This window comes from Rhyacophila brunnea, unplaced genomic scaffold, assembly GCF_057557595.1.
Source record: "Rhyacophila brunnea isolate RB1 unplaced genomic scaffold, BYU_Rbru_1.0 scaffold_5, whole genome shotgun sequence".
Lineage (NCBI taxonomy): Eukaryota > Metazoa > Arthropoda > Insecta > Trichoptera > Rhyacophilidae > Rhyacophila > Rhyacophila brunnea.
Genome location: NW_028233170.1, coordinates 50408464 through 50428231, shown reverse-complemented (window position 1 = coordinate 50428231; position 19768 = coordinate 50408464). Strand labels below are relative to the sequence as shown.

At 34.7% G+C, this 19768-nt stretch overlaps 1 protein-coding gene across 3 annotated transcripts in view; it reads left to right on the top strand.

Annotated features, from left to right (window-relative positions):
• Positions 1-6584: 6584 nt before the first annotated feature.
• mib1 (E3 ubiquitin-protein ligase mind bomb 1) overlaps positions 6585-19768 on the top strand; it is an 817691-nt gene continuing 804507 nt past the window's right edge. For 2 of the 3 annotated variants that reach the window (XR_015071583.1, XM_085955264.1), the window contains exons 1-8: positions 6585-6786; positions 6984-7179; positions 8119-8315; positions 8888-9055; positions 10277-10384; positions 16273-16458; positions 18192-18338; positions 19363-19507. Coding sequence is in view for 2 of the 3 variants with exons in the window: in XM_085955264.1 (XP_085811390.1) it covers positions 6673-6786; positions 6984-7179; positions 8119-8315; positions 8888-9055; positions 10277-10384; positions 16273-16458; positions 18192-18338; positions 19363-19507 (1261 nt within the window). In the remaining variant the exon portion in view is untranslated. The remainder of the gene's footprint in view (positions 6787-6983; positions 7180-8118; positions 8316-8887; positions 9056-10276; positions 10385-16272; positions 16459-18191; positions 18339-19362; positions 19508-19768) is intronic. The other variant, XM_085955263.1, reaches the window with a different exon arrangement.

The window sequence follows — 19768 nt, the reverse complement described above, 5'->3', positions numbered from 1 at the left end:
TCCACCTGTCAATTTGCTCACCAATGACATATAATTTTCTGCCGAGTTTGTGGTAACATTCGTTACCAGTCTATCAGCTTTTTGAATTATTCCGTCTAGATGGAGGCGTATACCTTTCATCATCAAAGATTTTTCCAAATATGGTACATTGTTTACATCAGGATGTGTCTTCTTGCAGTAATCTGCACGGCACTCAGAGTGTTCGCCAAATACATGATTGGGTCCATTTTTCAAATCCAACTTTAACTGAGTGATATTGCCTTCGCATCGTTTTATAGCGCATCGTGCAGCACTTTTGAGACGTTTAATCTCCTTCCGCAATAAGCTTCGGCTTTTCGTATCGTATTTCACGTTATTAACCATCGTATAAAGTTTGCTAGTGTAGCATTTGACCATGTGATTCGCGCATTCCATTTTTTTAATTTTATACCCAAACGGTGCTCTCTCACGCACCCTAGCAAATACACTTGAATCACCATCCCCTATTAAAAATTTTACCCATACTTGATGTTTGCAAAAATATAATTTAGTCCCTCAACTACAATGGTTTGCTCCATGCCTGTCGATGGTCCAGAAAAAGATATATTACACTCATGTTTCTTAGCTGGTTTTTTTTCATTGGCTGCGATGGTACAAATGTGGCAATATTTGTTCTTAACACCTAGGTAAAGAAGTTTTCCTGTTCGTTTTCCGATGATGCATGCCACTCCGGATTTGGCAGAAAAACTATGGCCATAACTCCTTCTTGACCAACCTCCGTCAACAATGACCGTTATATAGGGGTGTTTTTCATCAATTTCATTATTTTCTATAGCCAACTGTCTCTCGATCTCTATATCCTTCGACATTTGATCACACAAATGAGTTTTCCATGACTGGCCAACTTTTTTTTCATGCCTTTGGAACGTTCCCGAAGACATGAATGGAATTCCCACAATACCGCATAATTCCTGTGCCTGACTGTAACCAATCCCGATATTTAAAGATCCCCAAACAAATGATGTATTAATCGTAGACGTTTGGGGTTCAGTTAATACTGACGCTGTTTTCTCACAACACCTGCATTCAAAATGCAATGTTGACTTAATACCGTCTCTTGTTTCTCTTTTTAGGACCATTTTTCCTCCAGTGCATTTTAACGGATGACTAAAGACTTGTTCCATCTGTTTAAACAGGTATCCAATGTCGACGATGCGTCTGCCAGAAGGCATATAGCTCTGGATGTCTTCGTCGACACAATTGTACTCAACGACTAAAGGTGGTAGATTGTCCGAATCATCTGTGATGGTTATATCCAAATCATTATATATTACCGGAACAGGTTCGATAACCGATGGTTTAGGTCCGGTCGTTTTCGAATACGTTTTTAATAGTTACGTAGTTTATGAAATAACAGGTGGTAAGTATAAAAAAATGTAGCAAAATATTGATATTTAGAACTATACCTAGGTATTAATAGGTAGTTTATAAAATGACAGAAAGGTATAAGTACAACAATAAAATATAAACAGTTTCATAGTAGTTATGTAATGTGTAAATGAGCTTTATAGGATTGATCATTTACAGGCATTAGTTTCATCATCTCCATCATTGATTGTATTTTTTCTTTGGATAAATTTCATTTAGATGGCAAAATCTTAGGAACCGGATAAAGTGCGTGGATACGAGGGTAGTCCCAGAAGTACCCGACCTAACAAAGAAAACAGAAAAAATTTGGGAAAAAATATTTTTATTATTCTCTACGTAGTCTTCTTTTAGGACTTTAGGTCGATACACTTTTCCCAGCGATGTTCAATAGCTTCGATACCCTGTTTATAGTGAGAATCGTCAAGCTCCTCAAAATAGCCATCAACCGCAGACTCCACCTCTTCATTGGTAGCAAATCTTTTACCACCGAGCCATTTTTTCAAGTTTGGAAACGGAAAGTAATCCGAGGGGGCTAAATTTGGCGAATAGGGTGCGTGAGGAAGCAATTCGAACTTTAATTCATTGATTTTGGCCATCGCGATAACGGATGTGTGAACTGACGAATTGTCCTGATGAAACGAAACTTTCTTTTTCGCCAAATATGGTTGTTTTTTTTCTTGATTTCATCACTCAAACGCTGTAATAAGTTTGCATTCTGAAGATAATCAATGAAAATTATCCCACGCGCAAACCAAAAAACTGACGCCATCACCTTGCCTGCAGATGGAACTGTCTTCGCCTTCTTTGGAGCCGATTCTCCCCTTTCAGTCGATTGTTTTGACTGTTTTTTCATCTCAGTGTGAAGTGATGGATCCATGTTTCATCCATGGTTATGAATAGACGCAAAAGCTCTGCTTTATTGCTGTGAAACTTCGCCAAACACTCGATTGAAACATCCTCACGATGCTGTTTTTGTTCCATTGTGAGTAATCGCGGCACCCACCTTGCGTACAGCTTTCTTATGTCCAAATTTTCAATCAACGTATGATGTACAGCACTTTTTGAAATGTCTACCATATCTACTAGCTTCCGAAAATTCAGTCGACGTTCATCCAATACCATTTTGTGGGTTTTCATCGCCATTTCTGGCCTGGTCACCTCATTTGGTCGACCACTGCGATGTTCGTCTTGGCAGCTCGTACAGCCTCGTTTAAATTCAGCCACCCAATATGTTACTGTTGTAAACAAAGGAGCAGACACCCCCAGAGTAGAATTTAGCGCCGCTTTGATATTGGTTGGACTGAAGCCTTTCAAATGAAAGTATTGTATTACATAACTCTGACCAATTTTTTCCATGTTTACAAATTCACTGAGAGCGTTCACTGTTGATGGCTGACAAATAATTATAATTACTGAACGACGTAGCGTCGTCACACTTCAAACTTAGGCTTTATAAGGTTGGTACTTTCTATCATGGTCATTATTTTCAAACAACAACTGCTATTCTACTGATTTGTGCAGAATTTTGCCTTCTTGCTGGTTTTTCTGCTTTCATATTGGTTTTAACGTTATCCAATTCATTAAAAGATATTTTATAGCCAACTTGAAAATAGAACTGAGAAAATTCAAGGGCTCAAACTTTGGAAAATGGTATAAGTACTTTTATAATTAAGTATTTTGGCACAAGTACCAAAATCCAAAAAATGATATGGTTGCATTTGAATAATCCTAGGTATATGGATTTTTTTTATTCGCAGCTTTTAAAATTTGAATAAATCTTAGGGGCGAATAAAATTCCACATTTTTTTAAATGCCTCCAATCCGTGAATCTACTGTATTAGGGGTCGAATATTTCATTGTTTTTTTTAAATCTGTGAATTGCTTTTAAGAAAATCTAACAAGCAATATCCGATAAAACTATTCCTATTTTGAGAAACACATTTATTTTAATCACTCCATGTAATAAGTTCGGTTACTTCATTTTCTTCGACAATACGGTCCAAAATAACCCTCAACGCATTGGCAAGGTCGTTACCAGTTCTTTCCAATGTGGCTTCTGTCCATAACGCACATTACTTTTTTTTAGTAGGCGTATAAAGTGCTGTCAAATTGTATAAATTGAGTTTTCGTTTGTAATAAAATGACCCGATTCCTGACTTGGGGCACGTTATTACATTTTGCAAATCAAAAGTTACTAGAATATTGTTGTCTTTATAATCTTTCTTTTCTCCACGCATCAGCTGTTTTTGCATTTTGTGTTCTTCATAAATACGTAGTTGCTGAGAGATTTTTTACAACAGTGTCATCTTTGTGGAGCTCACACAGGTCACACCGATCATTCTTTGGAAAATGGAAATCTAAATTGAATTAAGTAACAAATAAATATCTGTACATGGACCATTTTACTGCAGTCCTTTTCGATTGAGTACACTCTTCTTGATATACTAGCTCGAACATTTTATTTATATTCAAGTCGGCACTTCAATATACTTTGGCAGTTTTTGCCCTGCAGTAGTGAGAGCTAACGCGAGGAAATGAATTTATGTGACTTCTAACGAAGACTTTCTGCTCATGCGAAATTTTACTAGGTAATTTTTTGTTACCCCTTCCATCAGGCTCGAGAACGTTCGTCTCTATATTCATTTTAAGGTATACATTGTACACTGGCTTTTGTAAAATGCACAATGTACCCAAATAAAATGGTTTACAAACACGTATTTCAATTCCTTTCACAAAAAAACAAAATTAAAAAGATTTTTTTCTCTTAGGCCATCTGTCAATATTCTGGTAGTTCAGTCTGTTAATATTATTTCTTGTGGTGGTTTTTGAAATAAAAATATATTTCTCATTTTGAGTCAATGAGTAATACGACTGAAACTGTGCCTGTCGTTCCTCATTTGATATTAGTTAGGAGCAATTAAATTTGCATTTAGTTAAACAATCTTTCCTACTGACAATATTTTTGGGGAAAACATATTTGCCTTTTCCGTTGACGTAACCTTCCCCAGCTTGATGCTTCTGTCTTGTATTTCTTAACCAAGACTCAGATTTTCTTGAGCGTTTTCTACACCTGTTAACAATTGAATTTTCTTCATTATCATTAATAACAGCTGTAGTGTCGACGTCTGTAATGGCCAGAAAATCTTCACTTTCGAGGTTTTTGTTGTTAGAATCCGTATGATCCATGATAAACTCTCCAGTCTATTCACATAACTTCACAACTCTGAAAAAAAAAGTTTTTATGATAAGCTATACTGCCGTACTAAGCACATAGGCCGTAACTGACGTATTTAGGTATTTTCATGTTTTTAGATATTTAGATTCTGCAGAGTTTTTGTATAAGATGGGCGAATAAATCCAAGCTGTAACTACTATAGTTACGGAGAAATCAAGGGTTTTAATAGCCGTATCTACGGAGTTTGAGAAAAAAACTCGATAAATACTAAGCGATTTGGTTGTAACTATCATTTACTAAGGGATATTAGCCGTATCTGACATATATACGGCTAATATCAATACATAATATTAATAATTATAATGACACAAATCAAATTTTTACGGTATGTAAACAAATCTTAAACCAAAATTAATTATTAAAGGCAAATAAAATAAATAAAAAATTCCCCAGTTTTAGCAGGAAAAATAAAATAATATGAAAGCTCAGATCTCCCACTTGCCTTAAATGCAGATACGGTCTCTATGCTTAGTACGGCAGTACTGGCATAAAAAATATTTTCATAAAACTACCTATTACCTATTATAAAACCTCTCAAATAACTTAATTTTTAATTATTGTTAATGCAGTGATTCATGAATTAATAATTAAATAAGTAGTTTATGAAAAGAGCTGTTGCAACTATTATTATGTATTCGCCATAAAAGCCAGTATAAGCCAACATATTCAATGTTTTATTCGCAAAAAACATACTCTGTAACTAACAAGTACTTCCACATCCCTGAATAATAAAAAGGAGAATATATATATATTATTATGACGTATTATGGAAACCAATTATTCAGATGTAATGTCAAATTTAAAAAAATATGAAAGAATAACAAATAAATTAAGTAGGTACCTAGTATGTGAAAAGAAACATACCCAAAATTCTGATCAATTGTAATGTCATCAGACAGTATAACTTTAAGATAATTTATATTATTCAAAATATAAATTATCTTCAAGATTGTTGCTGAAAATAAATAGATAATAGAATTAAGTACTTACATTAAATTTGAAAGAAAATAGAATAATTATTGCAATAAGTACATGAATAACAAAAATGAAACATAACTTTAAAGTTACCTACCTTGTATTTAAATCAATGATATTGTAGGTTGTTGAGGTATATTCGTCATCAAAGCATGTATTATCATCCTCTAAAATGTCCACAATACCCCTTTTACTTAAATTATTGCTCATCTTTATGTTATTTTTATTAAATTGATGAAAAACGGAGCGCGAATATTTGAGAGAAACGTACTTGTTTGATAGCTGAACGGAAATGAAACCATATTGCTCCAAAATTATTATTTTTACAGCAAATGGTCCATAGTTGCTTACAAATTTTAAATGGAACCATGTTGTTCCAAAACAAGTTACCAGTAGTATATAGAACTTTGGTGCCCTGCTATGTCATAAACCATAAAGATTTTTTAATCTTGTAACACAGTTTTAAAGAGAAAATTTTTATAAGAATTTTGGTACCAAAAACTCAAAATTGACCAAAATGCCAGATGATACCTTATTATTCTAAAGTGACGACATGTACCTATAATTTTTATAAAAAAACATACACATCAAATCAAAAATCAGAAACCCGATACCAGGTTTCAGTTCTAGTTTTCTGACCTACCTACCTAGTCATATGTATATTATGGACATTCTATTTTAATTTTAAACCTGAACAATAATTTGTACCTATACCTACTACCTACGAAAAATATTATTTTTTTGAAACATTTCCTTAGGGGTGTAAAACGAAAATATTGCATTTCAGTTGTCAACTTGTTGTAAAGAAAAAAAATAATCCACGCAAAGTTACGAGAATTTCATTATTCTGGTAACAAGTAACCAATATAAAACTAATGCTAGACCGCAAACAGGTAAGAGTAAACTATAAATAATTATGAGGCAACAATACTATTTTTGACATATAGACAATAGAGAGGGCAACATTACTAGAAGGTGTTTTTCTGTCAATTGAGTTGTCAAAAGTAGTGAAGTTGATAGTATAAACTTTTGTCTGATATTTTTGTCAGCTAGAGATGGAGAATGCCAATGCAACCGGTCCATCATCGGCCACGAGAGCCACACGCTTTATGATGGAAGGTGTCGGTGCTCGAGTTATAAGAGGCCCCGATTGGAAATGGGGCAAACAGGTTAGGTTTCAAACTTTGTTATGCTGCAAGTTTTTAAATTGACAACAATCACACTAAAATATCTTCTTTAAAATTATACTTGTTTATCAAGAGTTATTTTGTGATGAAAAGGACATTGACATGACGTCATAAATTTATTTTTTAAGGTATAAACTAATATAAAAGTGTCAAGTAAACAAACAATATATTTTTAATAGGACGGCGGCGAGGGTCACGTTGGAACAGTAAGAAACTTCGAGTCTCCCGAAGAAGTCGTTGTTGTGTGGGATAATGGAACAGCTGCTAACTATCGCTGTTCAGGAGCTTACGATCTGCGAATACTGGATAGCGCCCCCACTGGTGTCAAGCATGATGGCACAATGTGTGATACCTGCCGCCAGCAGCCAATATTCGGTAATTAAAATTATGTAATTTAAAACAGTATGTTTCACTTGTACTGAAATAAAACATTCACATTATAATGCAAATGTAATCTAGGAAAAGCAGAATTTTTACAACTCATGTTTACTTAACAAACTTGATGAATAGTGTATTTTAATATAAAACCTTAAAAATTTGATGTCCATATTTTTTTTCAACACCTATATCTTTACTAGGGGAGGCATAATATTGACACCACAATTTGTAGAAAAGTATTCAAATGAATTAGTAAAAAAGTTTTTTAAAACATTTTATCGGATATCAATGACCAAAAATAATGACAAAATTTAAAAAAAGCGATGGAATCCTCAGAACCGCAATATTTTTAATGTGATTTTGGTTCAGGGTTATCTAGTTTTGAAATCAAGAGTTCCAGTCCCGGTTTCAAAAGAATTAAAGGGTTCTTAGGGTCTGGTTCCGATTCCATTGCTAACTCTGGTGAAAATAAGCGAAATGTACCAAACTATAATTATCTTAAATAATATATAAAAAACATCAATATAATCGCTTTAGACAATGGCGCCATGTGGCTATCAATATTCTAAGCTCTATGTTTCAAATGTATGACTATCGCTCATTGTCTATGCTTATCTACAACATTCGGTAGTATATGGTCTTGTCAAAAAGCAGATGTTGTTTCTTATAACTTGACTTGACACGTCAACCAGTCGCATTATATTTCATGAATTAATTTACATAATATTATTGCTGCATTTAATTGAGTTAAAGTTAATGTTTTGGAATTTGGATGTTATAGATGGTGCGGTCCAATCGCTTTGTGCCTTAAAAATAAAAGATATTATTCTCACAGGAAGACAGCAGGTCATTTGGATCTTTGTGACAATGTAGAATGGTCCTGATTATGATATTCTTAAGAGATAGTATAATATATTACTATCAATCGTTTTCCAGGAATTCGTTGGAAGTGCGGAGAGTGCGCCAATTACGACTTGTGTTCGGTTTGTTATCATGGAGATAAACATCAACTGCGTCATCGTTTCTACCGTATAAGTGCTCCAGGAGCCCAGCGTAGCCTCGTAGAACCACGTCGGAAAAGCAAAAAGCAAGCTGTCCGAGGAATATTTCCGGGAGCCCGTGTTGTTAGAGGGGTAAATTGTGCACAAATTGTAATTTACAATATTTTTATATCCATATCTAGGGATTCTATGATGTAGTAATTATATTTACTGTCTGCTTCTGAAGTCGTGAACCCTGTAATAAGTTGTGAACACTGTTCTGCGTTCAGCTAATTCTTACGATGTTTTTCTGTTTGGGAAGAAACCTCTTCAAGAACTGGCTGTGATTAATATTGGATTGTAGAGATGATTAAAAAATATTGTATTTAAAGAAAAATGGATTACAGTTTGTTAAACATTCTTGGTCAAATAAGCTGTTATCGGAAGTGAGTATGACTTTATACCGGACTGAAGAAATCAGAAATATTCAATTAGAAATAAACAATTGGTAAGAGACAATGACAGGATTTAGTTTTTCGCCTCTACTAAAAATGTTGAGGTTTGCAAGTATGACATTGTTTTACCTATGGGGTATTTGGACATATACTAACAGATAAAAATAACAGGCAAAGCAAAAAAAACCAAGAATTGGCCCCGCAACTTTCAGTTGTTATAATAACTAATATGTATGGCTGTTTAGTTTATTTTATTGCTATAAATTTCAGGTTGATTGGCAATGGGAAGATCAGGATGGCGGAAACGGACGAAGGGGGAAAGTTAATGAAGTCCAAGATTGGTCGGCCGCCAGCCCACGCTCTGCTGCATATGTTGTGTGGGACAACGGTGCCAAAAATTTGTACAGGGTTGGATTCGAGGGAATGGCTGACCTTAAAGTGAGACAATCAATTAATAATTAAAAGAATTAATCTTTCATCCTATGTATCAAGAATATACCCAATAACAGCAACTTTTCAGGAGAACTATTTCAGATGAGGATAGCCAAGCTGTGATATACTATCAGTTTTTTTTATAATAAAATATAATTCTGAGATTTGTACTCGTAATTTCACATTCAGATTATCTCCAGAATATTGTAAAACACTTGGAGTAGTTAAAAAACCTCTGCCTTATAGGATAGTGAACTCACTTCTTAGATAGGATACGTTCATCCGGAGGCTCCGGGTTCGATACCTGGTGAGGTTATAATACATTTATGTGATTTTCTCAAAGCCTGGGTGTTTATGTGATTCACTACACTAATGTCATTTGGCCTCAGCCTATTATAGTGTTAAAAAGTGCAAAGAATTAATTGCTCCCTTTTTTTTTTTCAAACTTCAACATTTCATAACAGCTTGCATAAAGATTCATTTATATGAATTGAAAATTTTTCTTTTAGAATCAGATTCGAGACCTTTATTTAACTTTTCTGTGCCGCCAATCTACAGTATTAGAATCGGATTGAAGAGGTTTTTCTTCATGTCAATCGATATGTAATTACCAGGGCTTCGAACTGAAAACCGGAAAAACCCATATTTTTTTTGGAATGAAAAACGGATCCAAATCGATATATATATTTTTTTACTTGAACCATAACTATAACCGAAACGAACGAAAATAACGGTTTGAAGCCCTGGTAATAACTACGAAAACTAAGTATCTGTATCAAAATAATATCACTGTATCGACGAGGAAAAAGCAAATTAAGTACATTTTTTATCATGTGAAGAAAATAGCCACCGAAAAATAGGTACTAATTTTTTATTGTGATCATTCATCAGTGCATTGAATTAAGATTGTCTGCAATTATTATTTTTTCGTTAAGCCTGCGGTGCCCTTGGGATTTTCACATGGCATCTCAGCGCAGAGCATTTTTTGAATCCAACTGTATAACTGTCACAAATGTATCACATGTTATCACATATTTGGATGTTGCGAAATCATACTTACCACATATTTTATTGATAATAATTGCACAAAATATTATCATTTCTCAGATTAAGCCTCGAATCATCTAGGTATCTTATCTGTTTTAGAAATACCAAAAATCATTCATTATTACATAAACTGTTTTAATTATCATTGCTACACATACATGTTTGAATGATTGTTTACAGGTGGTGAATGATGCAAAAGGCCAAACGGTATATAAAGAGCATTTGCCGCTACTCGGAGAATTAGGACCTGGCAGAAGTGGGCCTCATGGACTGCAAATTGGTGATCAGGTAATATTGTCCCCCGAACGATAGAAACAATATATTATTATATTACGCTGGCTTCGAAAATGTTTATTAATTAATAATAATTTAATTATTTTCTCAATCATTAGATTAAGAAAATCTGAATGCTTTCAACAAAGTTAATAACAGTTTAGAGCCATAAAAATATTTTTGTAAACCAAAGAACTTTTTAAACTTCAAATAGAACATTCATATAAAAACTATGTCTCGGGAGGAGTAATAGTAAAACATCTGCCTTTGAAGATTTGGGTCATGGGTTCGAAGTCTGGCAAATTCACATGTTGAAAATATATAATTTTGGAAAACTTTAGATACATACTCGAACTCATATCATTCACTTTCCGGCAAAGTAAGTATGTTATGTTTTAAGCTATCGATCCGTCTATGATTCATGCGAATTAATTATTGTAATAGTACATTTATCTGAGGTACTTCAATCTCTGCCAAGGAGGCATGAATTCGAATAAAGAATCAATAACTTCTGTTTCTAACAATCTTGTGTAGGTATATTCAGTATTAAATAAAAACAAAATACATGTTCTTTTCTAATGTGTTTTTGATCCAGAGCAAGGCTCAATGCGTTGGACCAATGGCTTATAACTACAGGAGGACCTCGACTTTCGCACATAATTGGTTCCTGAAAAGGTGTGCGAATGTTGAATGTTCGAAAGTAGAGGGAAGTAAAAAAAAAATTAAATTGTGTGTATTTTGAAATATGTATTTATCAAGTAAATATAAGATGTTTAAGAGACATGTTTAAGTGGGGTTTGCGGATGTTTCCCTTAAAAAGTTATCAAGAGTTAACTGTTTGCCACTCTTCTTTTTCTTATTTTAAATGGTAAATTATTAACTTTACAATATTGCTTAACTGCTGGCACGAAATGTAAAGTGAACCAATCTTTTATTATTAACGCAGTAAACCCAGTTTTTTTTTAATCTTTATTTGATTACTGGAAGCAATTCTTTATCCTTCCCTTTCAATGCCCTGGGATTTTCTGGTTGATAAATTAACATTGGCATCAATTTTAAATCACCAGCCAAGTTTCCACCAAGAAGCAATGTCAATCGGTTTTTAGAAGGTTTATGCCCAGGGGCAACTGATTCTTCCTTAGATAAGAATGTACGACTAGGAATTTTTTTCCAAAATAAGCCTGTAGCATCTACATTAAATATTTGGCTAGAAGAATATTCTCCATCTTCAATAATTTTGGATAATGAGGAAATAAATTCTCCGCAAAAATCAGCCGATTCTCCAGTGAATTTAATATAAACCAATCGTTACTTACTTGAAAAATCGTGTTAGAATCTTATTTTAATCTAGCCTTCCAATCTTTGTGCAAACTAAGAGCCTTCGCTTGAATAATTGAAATATTCAGAGGGACATCTTTTTGATGTTGGTCGTCGATCCATGATGACAAATATTTTTCCATTTCATCCATGACTATGCCGTGTCTTTTGGAAACAACCTTTAAAGATATATTCCCACAATTTTGAACGTATTCCTTAATTTTATTTTTATTTTTCAAAATTGAACATATCGTAGTAGACCTGTTTGTATCATACGAACGTCCGATTGAAGAAAAAGATTCACCGCAATCAGAACGTAGTGTGAAGTTTATAAGTCCTTGATTTCTCTTTGTTCGTATCAACAATGCAGTTTTTCTGTTTCTCACCCTTGTTTATAAATCTTTAGGGTGAAATATTTCAAATGAATAAAATTAGCAAAACGCATAACATAACACGCCCGCACGCGCTCCTGCGCAAGACTAAATCCTAGCTAGCTCACAAGCAAAGTGACGAGTGCGAGCAGGATGCAAGTAACGCAAGAAATGCACTTGCTTGTGAGCGAGCGAGAAGGGGATATCTTAACCCCACGGCCAACGCGACGTTTTAAAAAAACCTTTTTTTTTAAATGTGCGAAATAGCGAATTGTGCGAAAGTCGAACGTTCGTAAGTCGGGGTCCGCCTGTACATACAGGCGGACCTCGACTTTCGAACGTTTGACTATCGCACAATTCGCTATTTCGCACATTTAAAAAAATCGTTTCTTTAAAACGTCGCGCTGTGGGGTAAAGATATCTCTCTCTCGCTCGCTCACAAGCAAGTGCATTTCTTGCATCACTTGCATCCTGCTCACACCCGTCACTTTGCTTGTGAGCTAGCTAGGATTGGTTTAGTGATAAGAAACGGAAAAACTGCAGTGTTGATACGAACAAAAAGAAATGAAGTACTCATAAACTTCACACGATCGAGACAAAGATGGAAATTATTAGACGTTCTGATAGCGGTGAATCTTTTGCATCAATCGAACGTTCTTATGGTCGATATGTTGTGATCTTTATAGATTGTTTTCAAAAGACACGGCATAGTTATGGATGGAATGGAAAAATCTTTGTCATCATGGATCGATGACCAACATCAAAAGATTTCCCTCTGAGTATTTCAATTATTCAAGCGAAGGCTCTTAGTTTGCACAAAGATTGGAAGGCTGGATTAAAAGAAGATTCTAACACAATTTTTCAAGCAAGTAGCGGTTGTTTTAACAATTTTTAAATGAGGTTTTCTTTTCATAATATTAAATTCACTGGAGAATCGACTGATGCGGATAAAGATGCTGCAAAAGAATTTATTTCCTCATTATCCAAAATTATTGAAGATGGAGAATATTCCTCTAGCCAAATATTTAATGTAGATGAGACAGGTTTATTTTGGAAAAAATGCCTAGTCGTACATTCTTATCTAAGGAAGAATCACTTGCCCCTGGGCATAAACCTTTTAAAAACCGATTGACATTGCTTCTTGATGGAAACTTAACTGGTGATTTAAAATTGATCCCAATGTTAATTTACGAGGGTGGGTCAATAATTCCTTAGAAAATAGCATTAAAACAGTTTTTATTTTAGTATTTTTTTTTTATTTCTCAACATAATCTCCTTGGAGCTCAATACACTTGGTTAGACGTTTCTCAATTTTTTTAAACCGTCAGAAAAATAAGTTTTCGGAAGGTCCTCAAAATAAGCATTTGTCCGATCGATGACTTCTTCATTTGAAAAAAAACGTTGTCCACTTAGTCATTTTTTTAAGTTTGGGAAAAGGAAAAAGTCACTGGGGGCTAAATCTGGCGAATACGGTGGGTGGTCGACCAATTCGAACTTCAATTCTTCAATTTTAGCCATTGATCGTAAACATGTGTGAACACGGGCATTGTCCTGATGAAAGAGGATTTTTTTCCTGTTTAAATGAGGCCGTTTTTCTTCAATTTCGTTTTTTAGCTGGTCCAGTAAAGATGCATAATAATCCCCTGTTATTGTTTTTCCTTTTTCCAAATAGTCAACGAAAATAATTTCACGTGCATCCCAAAATACAGTAGCCATAACCTTACCAGCTGATTTTACGGTTTTCGCCTTCTTTGGACATGGTTTGCCTTCGCAATCCACTGCTTTGACTGTTCTTTCGTCTCGGGAGTATAGTGGTGTATCCATGTTTCATTTACAGTCACAAAGCGACGAAAAAATTCATCCGGATTGCGTTGCATGAGCGACAACAGGGCTTTAGAGGCCACCACCCTATTGCGTTTATTGTCGACTGTGAGCAAACGCGGCACCCATCTTGCAGAAATATTTTTCATGCCCAATTTTTCATGTAAAATAGAAATGACGCTACCTTTTGAGATCCCTGTAACCTCAATTATCTCACTCAACTTTAATCTTTGGTCACTTAACACCATATCGTGGATTTTATTGATCATTTCTGGTGTAGTCACCTCTACAGGACGTCCTGAGCGTGGTTCATCCTTTGTTGATGTACGACCACGTTTAAATTCATTTAACCAGTTATAAATAGTTGCAAGTGAAGGAGCAGATATGCCGTGAACTAAATCCAACTCATTTTTTATTTCCTTTGCTGTTAACCCTTTTATATTAAAATGTTTAATAACAGCTCTAAACTCAATTTTCTCCATTTTCCATTTTTCCATTTTCCACAAGCAAATTTTTTTTTAAAATGTACGAGAAACACACAACAACCCGACCAATCTGATTGAAACTTCGCAGCATACTGAATCGGTAGTGCCGCTGCATGAAAACAAACCGCTTACAGTACTAGTCGCGCCACCTGTCGGCTTTTCTAAGGACTTATTGACCCACCCTCGTATCTTCCAGAATCCCAGAGCATTGAAAGGGAAAGATAAAGAATTGCTTTCAGTCATTTGGTAATCAAATAAAAAAGCCTGGGTTACTGCGTTAATATTTAAAGATTGGTTCACTTTACATTTCGTGCAATATTGTAAAGTTAATAATTTACCATTTAAAATATTTTATTTAAATTAAGAAAAAGAAGAGTGACAAACAGTTAACACTTGATAACTATTTAAGGGAAACACCCGCAAACCCCACTTAAACATGTCTCTTAAACGCCTCTTAAACATCTTATATTTAACATCTTATAAATAAATATTTTAAAATACACACAATTTAATTTTTTTTTACTTCCCTCTACTTTCGAACATTTAACATTCGCACACACTTTCAGGAACCAATTATGTGCGAAAGTCGAGGTCCTCCTGTATTCCTTTTAAAATGTCTGTCAATATAATCAAAATTTTTTAGAGGCCCGATATGCCTTACTAATGGCTTAATTACATTGGCAGACGCGCAGACCCAACCCGATCCAAAAACCGTCGTGGCCAACGTTTTAACACTATTTGCAATTACACGCAACGATTCAATCACGTTGGTCCTTGCTTTTGATTGGTTTGAAATAAACATAGTGTTGCTATTATTAAAAATATAGGTTGACCGGAAATTAGATATTTCTTAGATTGGTGGCTACACTGAACGCATTCCCGCGCAATTTTACGTCAAAAAAACTGAGCTATCAAACCTAGCGAGCATCTGTTAAAATTTACGCGGCCGTTTGACATTTATAGAAAGTTTTGTATGCTTATTGTTAATTTACATCATGAATAACTGGGCGAGCTTGAATCTCCAAACCAATCGAAGCGAGTATGGGTATATTTCAACTGGCTCAGGCGGTCTGGACTCGCCGTAAACGAAAACACTGGGTCAAAAGTTGGCTAACTGAAGAACAGCGTGATCGCCATTGAATATAGCAGGTTTTTTACGTTCCACACTATATCTTTGGCATGTATTAATTCGACGAGGACTGTGTCCTCGGTGCTACTCCATATATTTTTTTGAGTTTTCGCCATCTTGTAGTTGTTCAGTTGTTGAAATCGACCAGTAGAATGAAATGAACGACCGTTTGCATGACTCGCGAGCAGGCGCGTATTCGGCTATTTTCGTACGCTTTCGGCAATCTTCGCTTGATAATGAATGGATCACACGACGGAATACACGATCCTTGAAAACCATAGAAAATAGAGTTTGACAGTCGTGGCAGACGATAAGGCCTGACGTAATCTGCCAATGTAATTTGACCTTAAGGATTTTACATGATAAGCCTTTTACATGATTGTTGTTTAAGTTGGTAAGTAAACTTTGCCAAAACAAAATTGTATTAAATTTACAACATATAATTAATTTAATGTTTGCTCACCCTAAAGGTGGGGTACTTGGATCGATTTTGATTATATTTTTACGATAATTTGGAAACTAAAACAACGCATAGATTGAAAAACGTAAATATTGCATAATATGTATTAATTACCCAATATGTAATACTATATTATCATTCTAATGAATATGTAGTAAATAAAATATATAGGTATATATGTATATAAGACATCAAAATCACACCATGGGGTGGTGTATAAATCAGCATTTTCGATTGAAATAACGCCCCTTTGACTATACTTACCGCTAGTGTACTATGAAAATTGCCACATTTTAATTTTACATGTGTTTGATTTTCAGGTGAACGTGGACTTGGAGTTAGAAATAGTGCAGTCTCTTCAGCATGGACATGGCGGCTGGACGGATGGAATGTTCGAATGCCTCGGAACAACTGGGACAGTTGTGGGCATCGACGAAGACCATGATATCGTTGTGTCTTATCCCAGCACTAACCGCTGGACTTTCAATCCTGCTGTCTTAACTAAAGTAAGTACCTACACATAAATCACAATTAGGTAGGAAGCTGGTAGCTTAATTGGTTGAAGCATATCGGCGCGATTCCAGTTGATATACAGGTTCAAATCCCGTCGAGCACCATATTTTCTTTTCAAATGTGATTTTTTCTAGTAGGTCTGAGGTGTTTTGTTCGTTCAAATAAATATTAGTTTTATTTTTTTAACCATTCCTATGACCCTACCCTGTAATGAAGTTTTAAACATAATTAAATATAATGAACAGATTTAGTTGCTTGTTCAATGAAACATTTACGATAAATTTATTATCAACCAACATAAAAATTCAATAGCATTTATTTTTATTAATCGAAATAGGAATTATATTTTTGTTTCTATTTTTAAATTATAAAATGCGCAAATAGGTCTGTAGGAACAAGCCCTTACCACTTGCCCCCGCGGGGACAGGGTTTGGAATCCCTGATCTAATGAAACAAACAAAATGTCATCGGTATTATGCAGAAGAGTCGATTAAAATAAATATGATTTTTTGCCACATTCTGTTCACAATGACAGGACACATTGATTTTTCTATGAAAATTTATGAATTGTCAATTACAAATTTTTCTTGGGATCTGCTAAAATCAATACCATATAGAAGCTACACAATCTACTACATGCTCTAAAAATATAGGGTATGAACCGTAATACCAATCTTGTAAACATATCTTGTAAATTCCATTTTAGTTAAATTTAATACGCTGGTATTATCAATTGTTGCACTCATCAAACATGTATAATCATTTTCTCTCAATCTGCTAAATGTCCATATACCGGAAAAAAAAATGATAATGAACTATTTATTCATTTTGTGAATGTCAAAATTCTGTTTATTATTTAAATGAAAATTTATCATCTTTACTAAAAAAATATTGTTTTGGATTTAAGATAGAACAATGAAATGGAGAGACAACAAAAACATCTTGTTACTATGAGAGTTTACTTTCACGAAAGCAAGCCCATGTGGCAATACGGTTTTTTGTGTCTCCTGAACGTTCGAACACTTCGATGATATAATTTTTTTGAATGAGGGTTATAGGTAGGTATTTCCAATTCCCACGCCCACGGTGGCCGCGCGGCATAAGCGTCGGACTATAAAGCCGTGGGTCCCAGGTTCGAATCCTGGGTCTGGCAAGTACACATATTGTTTTTCAATTTGTGTGTGTCAGGGTATGGACCTAATAGGTTGAGCAAGTGGCTGACATCCATTTCTCGTAAAAAAAAAAAAACAAATTCTGTCAATACAAAACCTCCACTCTGTGGAGGCCCATATGATCCTATCAGGATCGGACATGGTCAAAAAAAAAAAAAAAAAATTTCCAATTCAAATTAAAAATTTCGTTTAATTATAAATAATCAGAGGTTTTAAAAATATACTCCAATTCAAATAGTTATAAAATATTTGTCATAGGAATACATAATAATAAAATACCCTATCCGTTGGTGTTTACTCTGACAAAAAATGTATTATATTATTTCATGTGTCATATTTCCGTTACTAGATGTTTCTAATACTTATTATGCTCCCCCGTAACTATGTTCTGTTCTATATTCTCATCATCTTTTCATGTATAGTTATGACGACCGGTTTTTATCTGCGAATTTACCCAATATTAAAGGTGATACTATGCCTACTCCATTTAACCTCAAAAAGGAATACTTACATATGTTTTGAATTAATTGATTCATACTTAAAATCGTTTCAAGGTGTGCAGCGTCAGTGGAAGCACCACAAGCACAGGAACGGGTGCCGGAGCATTTGTAGTGGGAGACTTGGTTCAGGTTTGCGCTGATCAAGAGAGAGTGAAAGCTTTGCAGCGGGGACACGGAGAATGGGCTGAAGCTATGGCTCCTGTAAGTTACGGTTTACTTTTCAAAAATTTATCACATGGTAGACCGTTATAGAGTTGTTCTATTGGTTTTATAGTGTCACTTCAGTTGTCACACAAAATTTATGTCAACATTGTCATATGAAATTTGTATGATGATATTCATTTTTGAGTCAGTATTTAGTACCTATAGGTATTCTTGATAATGTGGTGTTACAACTGAAAAAGCTATCTATCTATATACACTACATGTTAAGCCTCGATGACATTGAGCTACTTTACAAGCTGCTTGTTGGTGAATTTAAAAGCGGGCGAGTCAGCTAGTGCGATTGTAATGACACACAAAACTTTCCACTCGCTCAGAAGCCACAAGCTGGCGACTATTTTCACAGGACGTAGTTCGTTTTGTTACCGGGAGGTCGCCACTATCACTCTACTGCAGACGCATATCGGCCCAGAAGCCAGCGTGCAGCATGTAAAGTAGACCGGCTTTCAACTTTTCTCGGTAGATTGTTTACAATCTGCTTGTCAGCTTGTTCGATGATGACACTGGGTGAGTTAACAAGCAGCTTGTAAAGTAGCTCAATGTCATCGACCCATAATTGTTCAAAAAGATGTTTTCTGTTTAATTGCATTCAAAGATATGGTTCATGATGTTCGCAGGGAGACAAAATCCCAGAGAAATAGTATCAGAATAAATGTCATAGGATAATGGATAAGGATAATTATGGAAGGTATTATTGGACGGATAATTATTTATGTACCTATGGTTATATTATTTCTATCGCTTTGGATTTTGTTTGATAAATATTGTTTTAAAAAAATGTATTCAGTTGAAAATGTCCCTCTGAGGCGGACGAAACCGGTCCTAATCTCTTGATTAAAAGTGGAATAAGTACTACAAAAAAATTGTGTTTTATTAAATAAAAACAACAATACAATGCAGTTCCACCATGAATTGACAGTTAACAAAATAAAAGACATTATAATGGAGGTTCACCACGTAAACGCCAGTTCAATTAGTTAATTAATTATGGTTGTTGTTGCAGACTCTAGGAAAAATTGGAAGGGTGCAACAGATTTATCATGACAATGATCTCAAAGTGGAAGTTTGTAATACGTCCTGGACTTACAATCCTAATGCTGTTACGAAGGTGGCTTCATCTGATGGAAGTGTCCCTGGAAATTCATCAGGTATATATTATTACATGTAGAGCTTGTGATTTTTCGACTTTTTTCACTTCTTGATATTCGAGAATTCTCGAAATCAGGTATATTTGTTTTCTTGAGAATTTCAGCAATTGGTTTTATGATTTCTTTTTGTTACTGGGAAATTTGATAACTGTCAAAAGACAAGAATCAGTCTTTTTTTTAGCTCTTTCGGCAAAAATCGTTTTTAACTCAGGAATTTCAAAAATTCCTTCCGGAATCAAAGTGTAGAGCTTTTTTCAAGCT